Source organism: Nothoprocta perdicaria, unplaced genomic scaffold (assembly GCF_003342845.1).
Source record: "Nothoprocta perdicaria isolate Ctin4 unplaced genomic scaffold, notPer1 scaffold_8, whole genome shotgun sequence".
NCBI lineage: Eukaryota > Metazoa > Chordata > Aves > Tinamiformes > Tinamidae > Nothoprocta > Nothoprocta perdicaria.
In genome coordinates this window covers 485,918-501,675 of record NW_020456087.1, presented here as the reverse complement: position 1 = coordinate 501,675, position 15,758 = coordinate 485,918, and the positions used below count along the sequence as shown (strand labels likewise).

Sequence of the window (15,758 nt, the reverse complement as noted above, 5' to 3'; positions counted from 1 at the left end):
CCGCCGAGCAGCTCCGAGCAGCTGAGAGCCGCCGCGGGCTGCCCGGGCTGTTGGCCGCCCCGCTCTCCCCGAGGTGAGTGCTGAAGCGGCCGGCCCCGCTCCGGCGGCGCCACCTGCGCCGCGGCTCCCGCTCCGCTCGCCGCGGCCCCCTGACTCCCTCCTTGCCCGTGCCCGTCCGCAGGTTGGCGCCGAGGCCGCGGCAGCTCCGAGGCTCCCTCCCCGTCGGCAGGCTGGCGCGGAGGCCGCTCTCGGCCATGGGGCCGGCGCTGCTCTTCGTCCTGCTCGCGCTGGGCGGCGCGGAGGCCAAGCGCGCCGCAGGTAAGCGCGGCTTGAAGCCGCGAGCTCGGGAGGGCGAGGGAGGGCGGGCGGCGGGTGAAACTGCCCTGTCTTCAAGTGAACAGAAAGGTTTTAACCTAAGCACTAATTACGGGTTATGAATGGGAAACTTCTGGCATGGAATTTGTAGGCTCTTCCAAAGAAAAGCGTAGGGATGCCAGGGCTGCAGAGAGTATCTTCTTCACCCTCTGTACCAGGCAGGGAAGAGGAATCTAATGTAGGAACTGGCAGGAGGAGGAACGGGACAGCAGGCTGCTGCTCTGGGCACCCCCTTTGCTGTTATCCTGCCTGCCTGAACAAGTGCCCTTGGCCGTATCCCTTATGAGGGCTACTCCGTGCCTGGCTGCTGAGGAGTGAGAACCGCCGCGGTCCTTGTGCAGCACAGCGCAGCCGCCAGCTCCCCTGTGCCCACTGGCTCCTTTGCAAGAAAGCAGCTCCTGGGGGGCTCGGTACCGTCACAGCTTCTGTCTGTGCTCTTAACTCCAGGCTCTGTCCCGTGCATTAGCTGGAACTTGAGCCACTGGGCTAAGTAGCTCCAGAAGATACCTGCTTAGCTCAGTTTCTTCTTGTCCCTTGCTTGTGGTCTGACCTCTCTGACTGCTCGCTCTGGTCTGTCTGCAGAGTCCAGGGGAGACGATAACAGCGTGTTCGATCTCTTTGAGCTCATCGGCTTTATTCGCAAGGGAGCCGGGCGCCGGGCACCCGGAGTGCACCTGGTGAAGGGACCAGAGTCCTCCAGCCCTGCTTACCGCATCGAAGATGCCAGTCGCATCCCTGCTGTCCCCGACGACAAGTTCCAAGACTTGCTAGATGCCATCCACGCTGAGAAGGGCTTCATCCTCCTGGCCAATCTCCGGCAAGCCAAGAAGAGCAGGGGCACGCTGCTGGCTGTGGAACAGAAAGATGGCTCTGGCCACGTCTTCAGTCTAGTATCCAACGGCAAGGCAGGCACCCTGGACCTGAGCCTGACTGCTGAGGGTGGCAAGCAGCATATCGTGTCAGTAGAGGATGCCTTGCTGGCTACAGGACACTGGAAGAATATCACCCTGTTTGTGCAGGAGGATCGGGCTCAGCTCTATGTGGGGTGTGAGAAGATGGAAAATGCAGAACTTGACATCCCCATCCAGAACATCTTCACTAGGGATCTGGCCAGCAGTGCCAGGCTTCGTATTGCCAAAGGAGGAGTCAACGACAACTTCCAGGTGAGACTTTCACTTCCATTTTGGCATTTGGAATTCTCAGTTTTCTGCCTTGAAGGTGCATCAGCTACTCAACCAGCCCAAACATCTACAGAGATAGAGCTAATTCAGTGAAAGGGGTCCCACCACGACCTCTGGTACATCTGATATACACCATCTCTACTACATTTCAATAACGTGGTTTGATGTGAAGCACAGGTTGGCAGGATTAGAACTTCCTATAGCAAGGATGTGAAGCTTCTGAAAAAGTAGTTGTAGCTTCATTACTCGGCTTATTACTCAGACTTCTGAAATAAGTGGAGATTTTTTCCTTCCTGTCTGGGGGGCTGCCAGGTGCTTGTGGTTAAGGATGAGAATATTAGGAAGTATGGCTTGTTCTCCATGAGGAAAATGTTTCACCTTGCAGTTTGTCTGATGTGAAATTGCTCTTAATGACCTTATGTGAAATTAAGTGTCTACAAACCTTTTCCATGCAAGTTACACTTCTTCCCCTTGCTGTTGCTGCAAGTAGCTGTAATTCCTTCTGCAAGTAGCTGTAATTCCTTCTTTGCCCACAGGGACTGCTGCAGAACGTGCGGTTTGTGTTTGGAACAACTCTGGAAACCATCCTGAGGAACAAGGGCTGCTCCAGCTGTAAGTCTGCAGTCTCTTTCTGAATCCAGTGAGCTATTAAAGAAATTCCTCACTATGTTAGAAGACAAGTTGAGACAGAACTCAGAAGTATGCTGACATACAAATGCACATTGCATAAGAAATCAGAGTATTTTTCTGCAGGCTCCCTAATGAATCTGGTAACAGCTGTCTAGCATTCCATTACCAGGGAATGATAAAGGAGCATGGTGAAAAATGGCCGTGGATTTTTACCTTGACACTTACTCTGTGTGTGTTGTTGTCTTTTAGCCACGAGCGCGATCATTACGTTGGACAACCCCATCAATGGTTCCAGCCCAGCTATCCGCACTAATTACATCGGCCATAAAACGAAGGACCTCCAAGCAGTCTGTGGCTTTTCCTGTGATGAACTAACAAACATGTTCGTGGAGCTGCAAGGGCTACGATCCATGGTTACAACCCTTCAGGACAGAGTGCGCAAAGTGGTGAGTGCTGCTAAATGCATGTTACCTTTCAGCAGCTGCATTTACTGAGTGATTTCTCTCTTGTTTTTTGTATGGGCCTAGATGAACAATAGTAACTTTACTGTGGTCTGGTCTGTCAGGCTTGTGGACAAGGTGGTTTTCTTTATTGAGCTCTAAATATCTTCTCTTTGTTTCCTTCTCTCTACCCCTGAAGACTGAGGAAAATGAACTGATTGCTAAAGTGGTCCAGATCACTCCTGGAGTCTGCATCCACAATGGGGTCTTGCACAAAAATAAGGAAGAGTGGACTATCGACAGCTGCACTGAATGTACTTGCCAGGTAAGAAACCTCACATTCATAAATCCTCCATATATAAATTCATGAGCTGAGATTGCGACGTTCTTAATGACTTTCTTTGCCAGAAAGAGTGAATCCTACATAGAAGTAGACATACTATAAAACCCAGAGATACTCTATTTATATTTCATCCTACAGGACTCTGGTATGAATACAGTTTTCATATGATGGCACCATTTTAGAAAGATTATGCAGAGACTCATTCTGATAAAGCAGTTAACACATGTCTAATTCCATGATTTTGAGAGTGCATGTGCTCTTTTCCTAAACACGAAGTAAAAGGTAGCAGCAGCACAAGCTGCTATCAGCTTGCTTCTCAAAATACCTTGTCTCCACCTTCTGTCCTCCCTGAGCCTCGATGAATCTTCTAGCATCTGGTAGCTACCCATGTTTAACTTCTGCTAAACCCAAATAACTCTTAACAGAAAATAACTAAGGAATATTGGAGAAATGAAGAGAAATAGGGATAGGTCAACGTTTAGCTGAGACTGGAATGAACTTCACATTGTATCAGCTCTAATTACAAGTGCTTGTACTTTAAACAGGCTGTTGTTTTTTCCTAAGTGCTACAGAAGTTTTTTTATCATTTGATCTTTTCACCTCCAAGTTCAGGCTCCGCAGACTGTATTATATTCCATTCGCTCACCATGATTCTCAAAATTCTTTGCAGAACTCTGCCACTATTTGCCAGAAGATCTCGTGCCCTCTAATGCCGTGTTCCAATGCCACCGTTCCTGATGGAGAGTGCTGCCCTCGGTGCTGGCGTAAGTACTTAAAAATACCTCATCCTTCTGCAGCAATTGGCTCCAGCTAGACATTATTCTAAATCGCACCACAACTAGGTTTAGTCTCTAGTCTAGGTGGAGGTAACTTAGCCTGATGGCATTTTGCAATTTGAAACTCAAATGAGTATCCATCACTAAAAAGCCTGTGGCGTGTCAACTGCTGTATTTACCTGGAATTGCCACTGCTCTACAGAATGACCACTGTCATTCTGAAAATTACAACACTGCAGTCAGATCTTAGATCTTACTGCATTTTCACAGAGAGAGAAAGGGTTTGGGGGCTTTTGGGATCTGAGGCTTTAAGACAAAATTCAAAAGGAGCTCTGAAATACAAGAATTAGCACGTGCAAGTACATAGGCAGGAGAGGCTAGTGAGGTATATTAGACAGCTGTAATATATTCACTATAGTAATACATGAGCTGTAGCTGTAATATATTCACTATAATATAGTGAATTCACTGTAATATATTCACTAGCAATGTCTCTCTAGAGCAAACTAGCACAGAAAGGTGTAAGAGCACTTCTTGTTTTGGCATAACGTTCCTTTTGGATCTGAACAACAGTTTCTTTTGGATCTGAATGCAGGACAGGCTCTTGCATACTAATTGGGTATCCTTGTGTCTTAAAGTAAGCTGGAGGTTGACAGTAGAAACTGCTCAGTACCTGTCTGAGCTGGAAATCCATAGGTGATGTGCATGGGCACTGATACATTCATGGTGTTTATCTTGTAAAAAAGAGGCCTGTAGTTTTTTTGAGAAGTCTTATGTCCATTTGGAAGAGGAGTGAGGGAGAAAAGACTATGGAGAACATCCCTGCAGTTTCACTTAGGCTATAACAGACCCGCATACCTTTGCAGCTAGCGACTATGCTGATGATGGCTGGTCGCCTTGGTCTGAATGGACATCATGTTCCGTGACCTGCGGGAATGGGATTCAGCAGCGAGGACGCTCCTGTGACAGCCTCAACAACCGCTGCGAGGGCTCCTCTGTGCAAACGCGGACTTGCCACCTTCAGGAGTGTGATAAGAGGTGTAAGTACTTAATCTGCTCACCCTGGTACTAAAACACAGGGTACTTTTATTGGCTTAATACTGAACAGCAAAGATTATCCTGCTAAGCTGCCCTCTCACAGAGAGGGAGTATTGGCTTTGAGCTCTGCAGACTTCCCTTCTGAAGGTAGAAGGGACTGGATAGTTCATGCAGTACACAGGCATGTCTAGTCACTGCTCCCAAGTCAAGACTTCAGGGAAACATAGGTGTGGGGTTTCTTCAGTGAAAGAACAACTGGGTGGTCTGCGATGCTGCAGTCATCCAACATCTTGAGTGTTTGGTCCAGTTTTGGTACTCTCTAGTTTCTAGGAGCTGTGCAACTAAAGGCTGTTCTTCAAAATATGTTATTAATAACAGATTTTTCTCTCTATCCTGCAGTTAAACAGGATGGTGGCTGGAGCCACTGGTCACCATGGTCATCATGTTCTGTCACTTGTGGCACGGGCGTGATCACAAGAATTCGTCTCTGTAACTCTCCAGTACCACAGCTGAATGGGAAACCTTGTGAGGGTGAAGCAAGAGAAACCAAATCCTGCCAGAAAGATCCTTGCCCAAGTAAGTATGTCCAGGTACCAACTACTGCTCATCAGCTTAAATAGTGACATTTTTGAACAGGCAGCTGCTGTCGTTTCTAGCAGTCTTCTCTTTAAGAGGTTTCATACAAACTTTCTGTTGAAGTTGGAGTCCATTAATTAGAGCTGTTTGTCTGGACAATGCTTGAACTGCTGTCACTATAAAAGCAGCAGTGTTTAGTCAGTGAGCTTACAAACCAGTTACAGAGCTGAATTTAAATCTGAACTTGTCTCCTAATTTCTACCTCTCTTCAGTTAACGGCAACTGGGGCCCATGGTCTCCATGGGATGCCTGCACAGTCACCTGTGGTGGAGGACTTCAAAAGCGCAGTCGTCTCTGCAATAACCCTGAACCTCAGTACGGGGGAAAGACTTGTGTAGGTGAAGCTAAGGGGACTCAGGTCTGCAACAAACAGGACTGCCCAGTTGGTGAGTACACCTTTTCCTACAAACATCTGAACATTGTGGTCCATCTTGAAAGCATTAATTATGGCGAAAGTCCCTAAAACACAATCTTAATTTTCAACTGGCATATTGCAATGTACCCAGTGCTGCAGCAGTTTGGTAGGTGTTCCTCATCCTAACGCTGTCTGATTTGTTTCAGATGGGTGCCTGTCTAATCCCTGCTTTGCGGGAACAACGTGTACCAGCTCCCCTGATGGCTCCTGGAAGTGTGGCGCCTGTCCCGCTGGCTACCATGGGGATGGTGTCCACTGCCAGGACATTGATGAGGTAAGAGGGATAGTCTGTCTCTTGAAAGGGAACAGAAAAGAATGGGAAGGGAAAACAATCCCAGGATTTTACAACACTGATGTTCTTTCTTGTACTCCCTCATTTCAGTGCAAAGAGGTTCCTGATGCCTGCTTTGTCTTCAATGGAGTGCACAGGTGTGAGAACACTGAGCCTGGGTACAACTGCCTGCCTTGCCCTCCGCGTTTCACTGGGACGCAGCCCTTCGGCCGCAGTGTTGAGGATGCCATGGCTAACAAGCAGGTGTGCTCAACTTGAGATCTCTTCTGCATTACAAACCCTCAGGCAGCTTCTAGACAACGAAGAAGCTAAGCACTTTGAGGAAGAGGGAAACAGGACTTGGTATATTTGATGAAATGCCATCCTTTGATTCAGAATCAGTGTTAAGCTCCTCAGTTGGAATTCAGAATGAGTTTTAAAATTCTTCTCCTAGGCCATAGGAAGCTTCAGATATTATATTCAATTTAGGAGAATAATTTCCTAAGTATTCACTTACCATTTAACAGTATGACTTGAAGGTTCTTAAGTGCTTGGTTCCACTTGACAGGAAGAGGTTTGAGCAAGTAAATAACAACTGGTTATTAGTAATTAGTGCTAAGACTACTGTTGGAGCTGGAGAGTGGAGAGAAAGGAAGGGATGAGAATTTTTTCCTTCTAATTGCAGGATCTCTGATCAGAAAAGCCATGTATTCTTCATGCCTTATTGTTATCTCTGGGGGAAATAAGGGATTCAAAAGATGCTTCCAGTGGATTTACTTATATGGTCTTCTAGGTTTGCAAGCCACGCAATCCCTGCACAGATGGGACACACGATTGCAACAAGAATGCCAAATGCAACTACCTTGGCCACTTCAGCGACCCAATGTATCGCTGCGAATGTAAACCTGGCTATGCTGGCAATGGCATCATATGTGGAGAAGATACTGACTTGGATGGATGGCCAAACGAGAACCTTGTCTGTGTTGCCAATGCCACCTACCACTGCAAAAAAGTAAGTTTCTGCTGCTTTTCTGTCCACTGTTTTAAGAGCTTGCCTATCTGAGGAATATACAAATTACTTGTGATGTAAGGCAAAATACTTGTGGCTTGAGGTGTAGAGCAAGCTGCTCTCTAATTAGAGCTATTAAATCTTCCTCTGTGCACACAGGACAAGGGAAATACTTCTCTGTGTAGAAGTACACTGTCATGATAGGAATAGCTTGGTGTTGCCTTATATATTCCTGCAATGTGGGGGAAAAAAGCTTAAAATTATAAATGTTTATTACAAATGCTTTAGAAAGAATGTAGTTCAAGCTATACCTGTATCAACTCTTCTGACAGAGAACCACTTTCAGGGCAAGAAAGAGGGTACGTTCCTGGCTTTAAAAGTGATTTGAACTAAGGATTTGACACTTAACCTCATAATAGTATGACTAGCTAAAAGCAGTAAAGTTATAGTAAAATCATACTTGATGATTGATATATTATGATTGCACCTAATGATTATACCATGCCCGCTAAAACTATTGTAGTTCATGCCAGCAGTAAACACAACTATGTACTTCCTACTTCCTAGGACAACTGCCCCAATCTGCCAAACTCTGGGCAGGAAGACTATGATAAGGATGGGATTGGTGATGCCTGTGACAACGATGATGATAATGATGGTATTCCTGATGACCGGGTAAGACAACACAAGGAACAACCTTTGTGAACAAAGCTCTCCCATCCCCTTTCTAGAGCCAGGGTCTAACTTTTTGACCATAATCTGAAGAGTAGAGCATTAAGAAACTGCTGGCTCTGACAGCTGTTCTTGAAACCTTTACATATGCCTAGCTATGCAGGCAAAAACCTCCTGCAGCTGGTTGAACTTCAGAAGTGAATTTTCATTTTTATTCAGCCCTTCTGAAACTCAGGCAAGCAAAGGAGTGTTTTGAGATAAAAGTATTTCATTTTTAACTATTCCTTCCCCCTGCTCCTCCTTTCATACAGCAGTGTAAGCAGAATAGGGTTTTGTTAAAGGTTTGATTGGGATCTTTCTAAATCTTTCCCTTCTCCCTTTCAGGACAACTGCCCATTCATCTACAACCCCCAGCAGTATGACTATGACAGGGATGATGTTGGTGACCGCTGTGATAACTGCCCCTACAATCACAACCCCGACCAGATTGACACTGACAACAATGGAGAAGGAGATGCCTGTGCAGTGGACATTGATGGAGACGGTGCGTGTCCCCTGACCACACCTTTAAGCTAATCACAAATTGATCAAATACTGACTTATGTGGTACCACTGGGTATGAAATTCCAGTCGGAGGTTAAACACAAAAACTCACCTCTGCTTCCAGGACGTAATGGCTATCGAAGTAACACAGCTAATGGAAAGTTGCCTTGCAATATACCCTGTTGGAGGTGGCTAATTTTAGCCCTATTTTCACTGTCAGGGAGCAGAAAGGAGGGTTGGGGCAGCTGGTGGTGTGTCAGGGCTCTACACGGGTCTTTCTGCTTTCACTTTTTTTTATGGCCAAATGTTATGACTTTCAACAGCTTTTCTTTGTGCTATTTATATTCTGGGCTTTCATTCATGAGCTCTCTTTAACTTTCCAGGTGTCCTTAATGAAATGGACAACTGCCAGTATGTCTACAATGTAGACCAGAGGGATACAGACTTGGATGGAGTTGGAGATCAGTGTGACAACTGCCCACTAGAACACAATCCTGACCAGGTAGGGGATTTGCATTGCACAGAAGGTGGATTTGAATTAAAGAAACGGGATCTCTTGTGTGTGTTAGATAATATTTTAAGAACAAGTTACAGCTGAAATCTGCTTTGGTATACATCATTCTTGTTGGCTAGCCAAGTGGTGCCTTTATCAGATCACAGGGTGTGCTAACAATTCAAACAGCTACTAGGTATTTTCTCAGATGAGCAGAATGCTTCTAGTGAAGGTCTGTGAGACTACTGCATAAAACCATCAGATACAGTGACTCTCATACTATGGTTCTGAAATTCCTGGGAGCATTGCATGAAACTTAGATGGAGAGGAACTGCTCTCTTCAGTATCCCATTGACTGCCAGGATATGTACTTTATCAGGCTGCTCCTATACAGAAATTCTGTTGGTAATCAAAGCTTACATGAATGAGATGAGGGCTGAAGGAGCTGGCCACCTTAAAGTTGGGTTTCAATCTTTCTAGAACAGAAGCAATAGCCAAATGCCTCTTAAACATAATTCCAGTACTTGCGGGATAGGCTACACATTATAAAATATGCTCAGAGGAGAGAGACTTCTCAGGCATCATTAGGTATCTCAAACATGATCAGTCATTAAATATAGCCTTGCATTTTAGTTCCTATAAACATAAGGTTTATAATCTTTCTTTAACCTTTGTCCTTACATGCAAAATAGCTGCATTTCAAAAAAAATCACTTCTTTACCAATGTAATGAAGCACAAAAGGATATTCTGAGACTTGCAAAATTCTCCTATTTAAAGTCTAAGGGGAACCTGGTCTCTCTCACAGTTTGTTCAAAGACATTTTAAGGCAAAAGTGGATAAAGCTTGTGCTCTCCTGTCAAGTACAGAGCTTTAAGATTAATAGCTTCAGGGACATAACTGGAACACTTCTAACCCTTCTAATTAGAATGGTTAGAAAAGCTGCTGCGTATCAGTGGAATTTTGGCTAATACTGTCATCTAGCCTATACATAGTGATACTTAAAAGATTTAAACCTTAATAAAATTAATTTCAATTGTCATTTGCTTGAGTAATCTCCCCCCTGAGAGGAGAAAGTGGCTAAATATCCATTCTACTTTTCCATTACTCACAGGCAGCGCTTTCTTTTAACACTTTGAAATATTACCTTAAGTCTCCAAGGCTTTCAAACACTTTCTCCTCACCAAGCTGTAGAGGCAGAGATTAAATTCCAAACTGCAGAGCTAGTAGTTTATTGGAACTGTGTGATATGTCATCAGCATCAGTGTGGTCATCATGCATGCTGGCAGGACTATGAGACTAAGCCTTGAGGTAGCCTCTGAGATAAATGTTTTTTTCTTATTTCAGAAACAGACTAAGTAAATGACCAGCTAAAATATGTGATCAACAACTACAGACTTTGTAGACTAAGGCAGTAATAGTCTTATAGGCTTCTTATCCCAATTAGTTCTAGCTATTAAGGCTTCTATTTCTGTATTTTTTTCAAAAGTGTTTTTAAATATCCTTTATTTTCCCCCCCCCTTCATAGGAGGATACTGACTCTGACCGCATAGGTGATGAATGTGACAACAACCAGGACATAGATGAAGATGGTCATCAAAATAACCTTGATAACTGCCCCTATGTGCCCAATGCTAATCAAGCTGACCATGACAAGGATGGAAAAGGTGATGCCTGTGACCATGATGATGACAACGATGGCATCCCTGATGACAAAGATAACTGCAGACTGGTTGCCAACCCAGATCAAGCTGATTCTGATGGTAAGATTCTGGTACCGCCGTAACTTAATTTTAAGGGTCTCTTCCAACTCTTGATATGTTATTTTCCTACTCTTCTGTGCTGGAGAAGTTACTTTTAAGTAACAAAGAGTGTCTGTACAGATGCTACATTATCCAGTAAAAGCAAGGAATAACTTAAATGACCACATACTCAGCTTATTGCTGATGATGCCTGAAATCTCAGGATGGAGAGGAAGGGCACTTGCACAGTACCCGATCTGGCAGCTGCAGTGCTGACTGCCCAGGTACTTCTGGCAGACACACACCTTGCAGTACAGATTTCAACCCCACACCATAAGATTTTTATAACAACTATGGTAACAAACAATTGCCCGTGCCTGATTTCTTGGAATTTGTCACAGTAAAATTGCTTATACCCTGCAGGTGACGGACGTGGAGATGCTTGCAAAGATGACTTTGACCAGGATAGTGTGCCAGACATCGATGATATCTGCCCTGAAAATGTGGACATCAGTGAGACTGATTTCCGACGATTTCAGATGATTCCCCTGGATCCCAAGGGAACATCCCAAAATGATCCCAACTGGGTTGTTCGTCACCAGGGCAAAGAACTGGTTCAGACAGTCAACTGTGATCCTGGACTTGCAGTGGGTAAGGGGAATATTTTAATCTTGCAGGCATTGCACCACTGCTCAGAGCAGAGGGGAGGCACTGACAAACTACTAGATTTTTCTTAAGCATCAAAAAAAACCCATGGTCTCAAACTGCCTCCTTTAATGCCCATTTAGGTTTTGATGAATTCAATGCTGTGGACTTCAGTGGCACATTTTTCATCAACACAGAAAGAGATGATGATTATGCTGGCTTTGTATTTGGCTACCAATCTAGCAGTCGTTTCTACGTCGTCATGTGGAAGCAGATCACTCAGTCTTACTGGGACACGACGCCAACCAAAGCTCAGGGCTACTCAGGTCTCTCCATCAAAGTAGTGAATTCCACCACAGGTCCAGGGGAGCATCTTCGTAATGCTCTGTGGCACACAGGAAACACTCCCGGGCAGGTAAGAGTGGCACTTGGATAAACCACTTCTCTGCATGATAAGGCAGCCCATCCTTCTAACCAGTTAGACACTCGAGTCTGCATCTCCTGATCAGGAGATTTGCTTCTTGGCAAAGACAAGGAATAACTTCATAATGATCCCCAAATGTGCAAAATCTTATATAAAAGTTAATGGGAATACTCCCTGCAGAAAGGGTATGCAGCACAAAAGAATGCCTCGGTTCTGGATTACTGAAGTATGTTCCCATTTATTTAAAAGCCAAGCTTAGTTTCAAAAGACCCCATTTCAGAGCCCACAGACTAATGTAATCCTTCCTCCAAACAATCAATCATCAAGACCCTTTCTGCCAAAAGAAGTGTGTCTCAGAGGTGTGATTAATTAACTGTTTTTCGTAGGTGAGAACTTTGTGGCATGACCCTCGTCACATAGGCTGGAAAGACTTCACAGCGTACAGATGGCGCCTTAGCCATAGACCAAAGACTGGCTACATCAGGTGAGCACCGTGCTTTTATCTGCAAGAATAACCAAAAGTTAAAAATGATTTATTGTAAGTTAGAAACCTGTAAGATAGCCCCAACAGAGGTTTGTCAAAAATAACTCAACAATGTCTTTTTGTAGGGTTGTAATGTATGAAGGGAAGAAAATCATGGCAGACTCGGGACCAATCTATGATAAAACCTATGCCGGTGGTCGGCTAGGATTGTTTGTCTTCTCTCAAGAAATGGTGTTCTTCTCAGATCTGAAATATGAATGCAGAGGTAAGGAAGGAGGACACTTTATTGATGTGACTTAACTTACTGATTCCTCAGCCTACCCTTCAAAAAAAAAAAAAAAAAAGCTTTGAGAAAGCTGCTCTAAGGACAGAATGAGACAGATCAAAAGAAAGGAGCTAAATGTCATTTTGTGGAATAGTTTGTTCATGATCTTTCGTGGCTTGATTTTCAAGCAAATTCTGCAGGTATAAACAGGACACATTTTTGCTATGCTCAACACTTGGAAAATCGTATAAAATTTTAAGCATATTTCTATCCTGCAATACCAAAGGAGTGGGAATCTACCTTAGATATATGTTTCCTAAACTACTAAATTACTGTTTTGGAGAAAATCAGAATGAATCAACACAGATGGCAATCTAAGATGAAAATGTAGAATTCTGATTTACGAAGAAAGTCCTATCTCATATGCACATTTGTTTACAAATGAACAAATCAGAGCGCACGTGTCACCCACAGTTCAGAGGTGACGTGTATAGTAATAGAGCCAGGTGCCCTAGTCTTCCTTAAATTGTGACTTTGTTATAAAAGTGTTACATAAGTAGATTCTAAAGCTTAATTTGAGGTACATAAGCACTTTCAGTATCCTCTACCAAAATATCTTTAATAAAGGACTTCAAGTATGATTAGGTCTAGAAAGTAATGCTTAATATAGAAACATTTAAATATCTGTCTTTTTTCTTTCTACAGACCCATAATCACAAGATTACTGGATCCAGAGACTATTTAAAAATGCTGGTATTGCACCTTCTGAAATGTTTAGCCTTAAATCCTGGGACCATTATATTATTCCTTCCTTTCTTCTTTCTGCATAAATGTGGACTCAAAACACATGACCTGCCTCAAGAGAATGCTTCTGAAAGAATGAAAGTGAGATCACACTTGGTATCTGACCTCTGCTGGAATGGAAGGAAACAAATGTCTCTTGCAAATGAGAGTTGTCTTCATGGAAAAAGCACACTTCTTTCGGGAGGAAAGACATTTGTTTTGCTGTTTATCACAGTGCGGTGTCACTGCCTCGCTAACTGGAGGTCCCATGGAGTAGCATTTTGTAAAAAGAACATCCTTGGATGTGCTGTGGACTACTTAAACTAAAGACCTTTCATTGTGTGGGGAGAAGAGTTCTTAGGGTGGGAGGGTAAATTCTAACCCTTCTTTCTTTAAGGGAGGAAGGGGAGTAACTTTTTTTGATGGGGTTTGTGCTACCTTGGTTTACATCTATTTAACTTGGAGAAATGATTATCCTCTTTATTTTTCCATATCTTTCAGATGAAAATGTAGGCCTTGACTTTGAGGGGACAGGAGGCAGACAGCTAGATCAGCTGCTCTATTACACAGGACAAGACAGATATCCTCTTCCCACCTCCCACCATGGTAATCAGTCTTGGGATAAAAATTGGCACACTGGATCACATCAGCTTGGGGAGAACTGGGAATCACCATTGGATTCTGTCTTTGCCTGCTTAGATGCATCTTCCTTACCCTGTCTGACAGCATTTAAAGGTGCCAGAGCAGCAGCATCTCAACTAGCGCTGTGCTGTCCTCCAGGGAACGAGCATGTGCTTCCTGCTTTTTATGGTTAAAAAGGCACAAAAAACAGTATCCATGAGAAACATTCCTTTTCCTACATGCCATAGATGCTTTAAACCCCTCATTTCTTGGGGAGGGGGAAGGGGCTTGTTGATAAAATACTTAAATTGTAAAATATTTATTTTTCCCTATCCTTGATGTTATAATGATTGAGGGATTATTGATTAGAACAAAATGCGTCAAGACTATCCACCTAATCATTGTTACCAGTCTTCATGACTGCAAGATTGTAAATACAGATTATTTATTAACTCAGTTCTCTACTGAAGTTAGAGTGTTTGGGTTTTCTGGATTTTTTTATTATTTTATTTTCAGTTGAGAAAAGTCTTGTTTGGAGCAGATAGCTGTAATGTCTTTGCTAAAAAGAGCAATTTTTTCCCTGCAGGATTTGAGGCCCTGGGACACGGGGCAGGGTGGGGAAGGGCCTGCTTGTTTTTCTCAGTCTGAGCGCGGCGGTGGCTTTTCCTTTCCCTGTGCAAGGCAGGCGCTGGCCTGGCACGTTCCTTGTGCAGCCTTCAACCTCCAGGGCTCTTGGGGCAGAGCAGTTCCTGCCTCTCAGCCCAGGCACTGGAGAGCAGGGACCACCTTTTCTGTGCCTAGCAGCGAGCACTGCAGCGTGTGCGGCAAGCGCAGAGCTCCTGCACTGCAGGGGCTGCAGAAAGAGGCCTAACGACCGCCCTGAATTCAGACTGTTTCAGTGCTGTTTGGGCCGCTGCAGGCCACTCAGTGTAACCTACTGGGGCAGCTGCAACGAAGGAATTCTTCACAGATGGGAATTCTTCACAGACTAGCCAGGATTTGGGGAGCTCCTCGGAGAAGAGGGAGAGGCCTTGCTGTACATTAACCGATGACCGCTTCCCCAGTGCAAGGGGCAGCAGCCTTATGCCTACAATATTTCCTCCAAAGGAATATTTCCTCCAAAAAAGGAAAAGAAATGAACACAGTGAAAGTTTTACATACAAATATTACCTCATTGTTGTGTGACTGAGAAAAACCTTAGAATCAAGCAGAGTTCAAGTGTCTAACAAACTTTAAAGCTACTGTAGTACTAAAAAGTTAATGCTGTACATAGTCAAAAATTCTTTGCAGAAAAGTGTGTTCCCAGTAAGAAATGGCATTGGAAAAAATGCCAAGTACAATTTCTAATGTTGTGTTATATTTTTTTCTGTCATCTTGTATACCATTGCTTGTATTTTTATAAATTATTTTTCTTGTTGCCCTTGTTATAGTTAATCACGTAATGGTGTAGATACGCTATTTAAATAATTTATCATGAAATGCTACCTGTAGAGTTAGTATTTCTATTTTTATAAAATGTTTGCACACTGAACTGAAGATTTTTTGCTTCCCTCTTCCCCATGTTTTTGCTAGCATAATTTTCTAAGAATATGCTTTTTTGTAAACATTTTTAACCATTTTCCATTTTAAAGCTGTGTAAGTTGTACAATAAAGCTTCTTACATACAAGGAACAATAAACCACCATGGACATTTATATTTACAGCTTCCTGATCTAGTCTTATTTGTTCTTTAACCTATCAGCAATGCATGTAAGTAGGGCAATACATAGCCCTGTGATTCATACCAAACCAGCCTTCAAAAGAAGACATCTCTACAGTCTTTACACAGAAACAATGATTATCCTGGAACTAGAAGGCAGCTGGGTCAAGCTGAGATTTCATCCCTGGTCTAAGCACCTCTCCTGCTGAACGGGTTTCTGCAGCTAGGGAGCATGAACCATCAACCTACTTTGATGCTCAAGTTATCACTGAGGC

At 43.7% G+C, this 15,758-nt stretch overlaps 1 protein-coding gene across 1 annotated transcript; it reads left to right on the top strand.

Moving 5' to 3' along the window:
- The first annotated feature begins 231 nt into the window (after nucleotides 1–231).
- On the top strand, nucleotides 232–15,390 carry THBS1 (thrombospondin 1). The gene is made up of 21 exons (XM_026051766.1): nucleotides 232–318; nucleotides 958–1,538; nucleotides 2,093–2,168; nucleotides 2,436–2,632; nucleotides 2,826–2,951; nucleotides 3,640–3,733; nucleotides 4,612–4,785; nucleotides 5,183–5,359; nucleotides 5,632–5,805; nucleotides 5,981–6,108; nucleotides 6,217–6,369; nucleotides 6,899–7,117; nucleotides 7,682–7,789; nucleotides 8,171–8,330; nucleotides 8,713–8,831; nucleotides 10,349–10,583; nucleotides 10,986–11,213; nucleotides 11,351–11,622; nucleotides 12,018–12,115; nucleotides 12,241–12,380; nucleotides 13,086–15,390. The coding sequence occupies exons 1-21, from the start codon at nucleotides 255–257 to the stop codon at nucleotides 13,091–13,093; spliced, it is 3,531 nt and encodes a 1,176-aa protein (XP_025907551.1). The 5' UTR covers nucleotides 232–254; the 3' UTR covers nucleotides 13,094–15,390.
- The last annotated feature ends 368 nt before the right edge of the window (nucleotides 15,391–15,758 follow it).

Bases quoted from the DNA above. Each gene is read 5' to 3' on its own strand.
- THBS1 (XM_026051766.1), top strand. From the start codon at position 255: ATGGGGCCGGCGCTGCTCTTCGTCCTGCTCGCGCTGGGCGGCGCGGAG. The intron at 4,786-5,182 runs GTAAGTACTTAA...TCTATCCTGCAG, and splicing joins TCAGGAGTGTGATAAGAGGT to TTAAACAGGATGGTGGCTGG. The intron at 7,118-7,681 runs GTAAGTTTCTGC...CCTACTTCCTAG, and splicing joins CCACCTACCACTGCAAAAAA to GACAACTGCCCCAATCTGCC.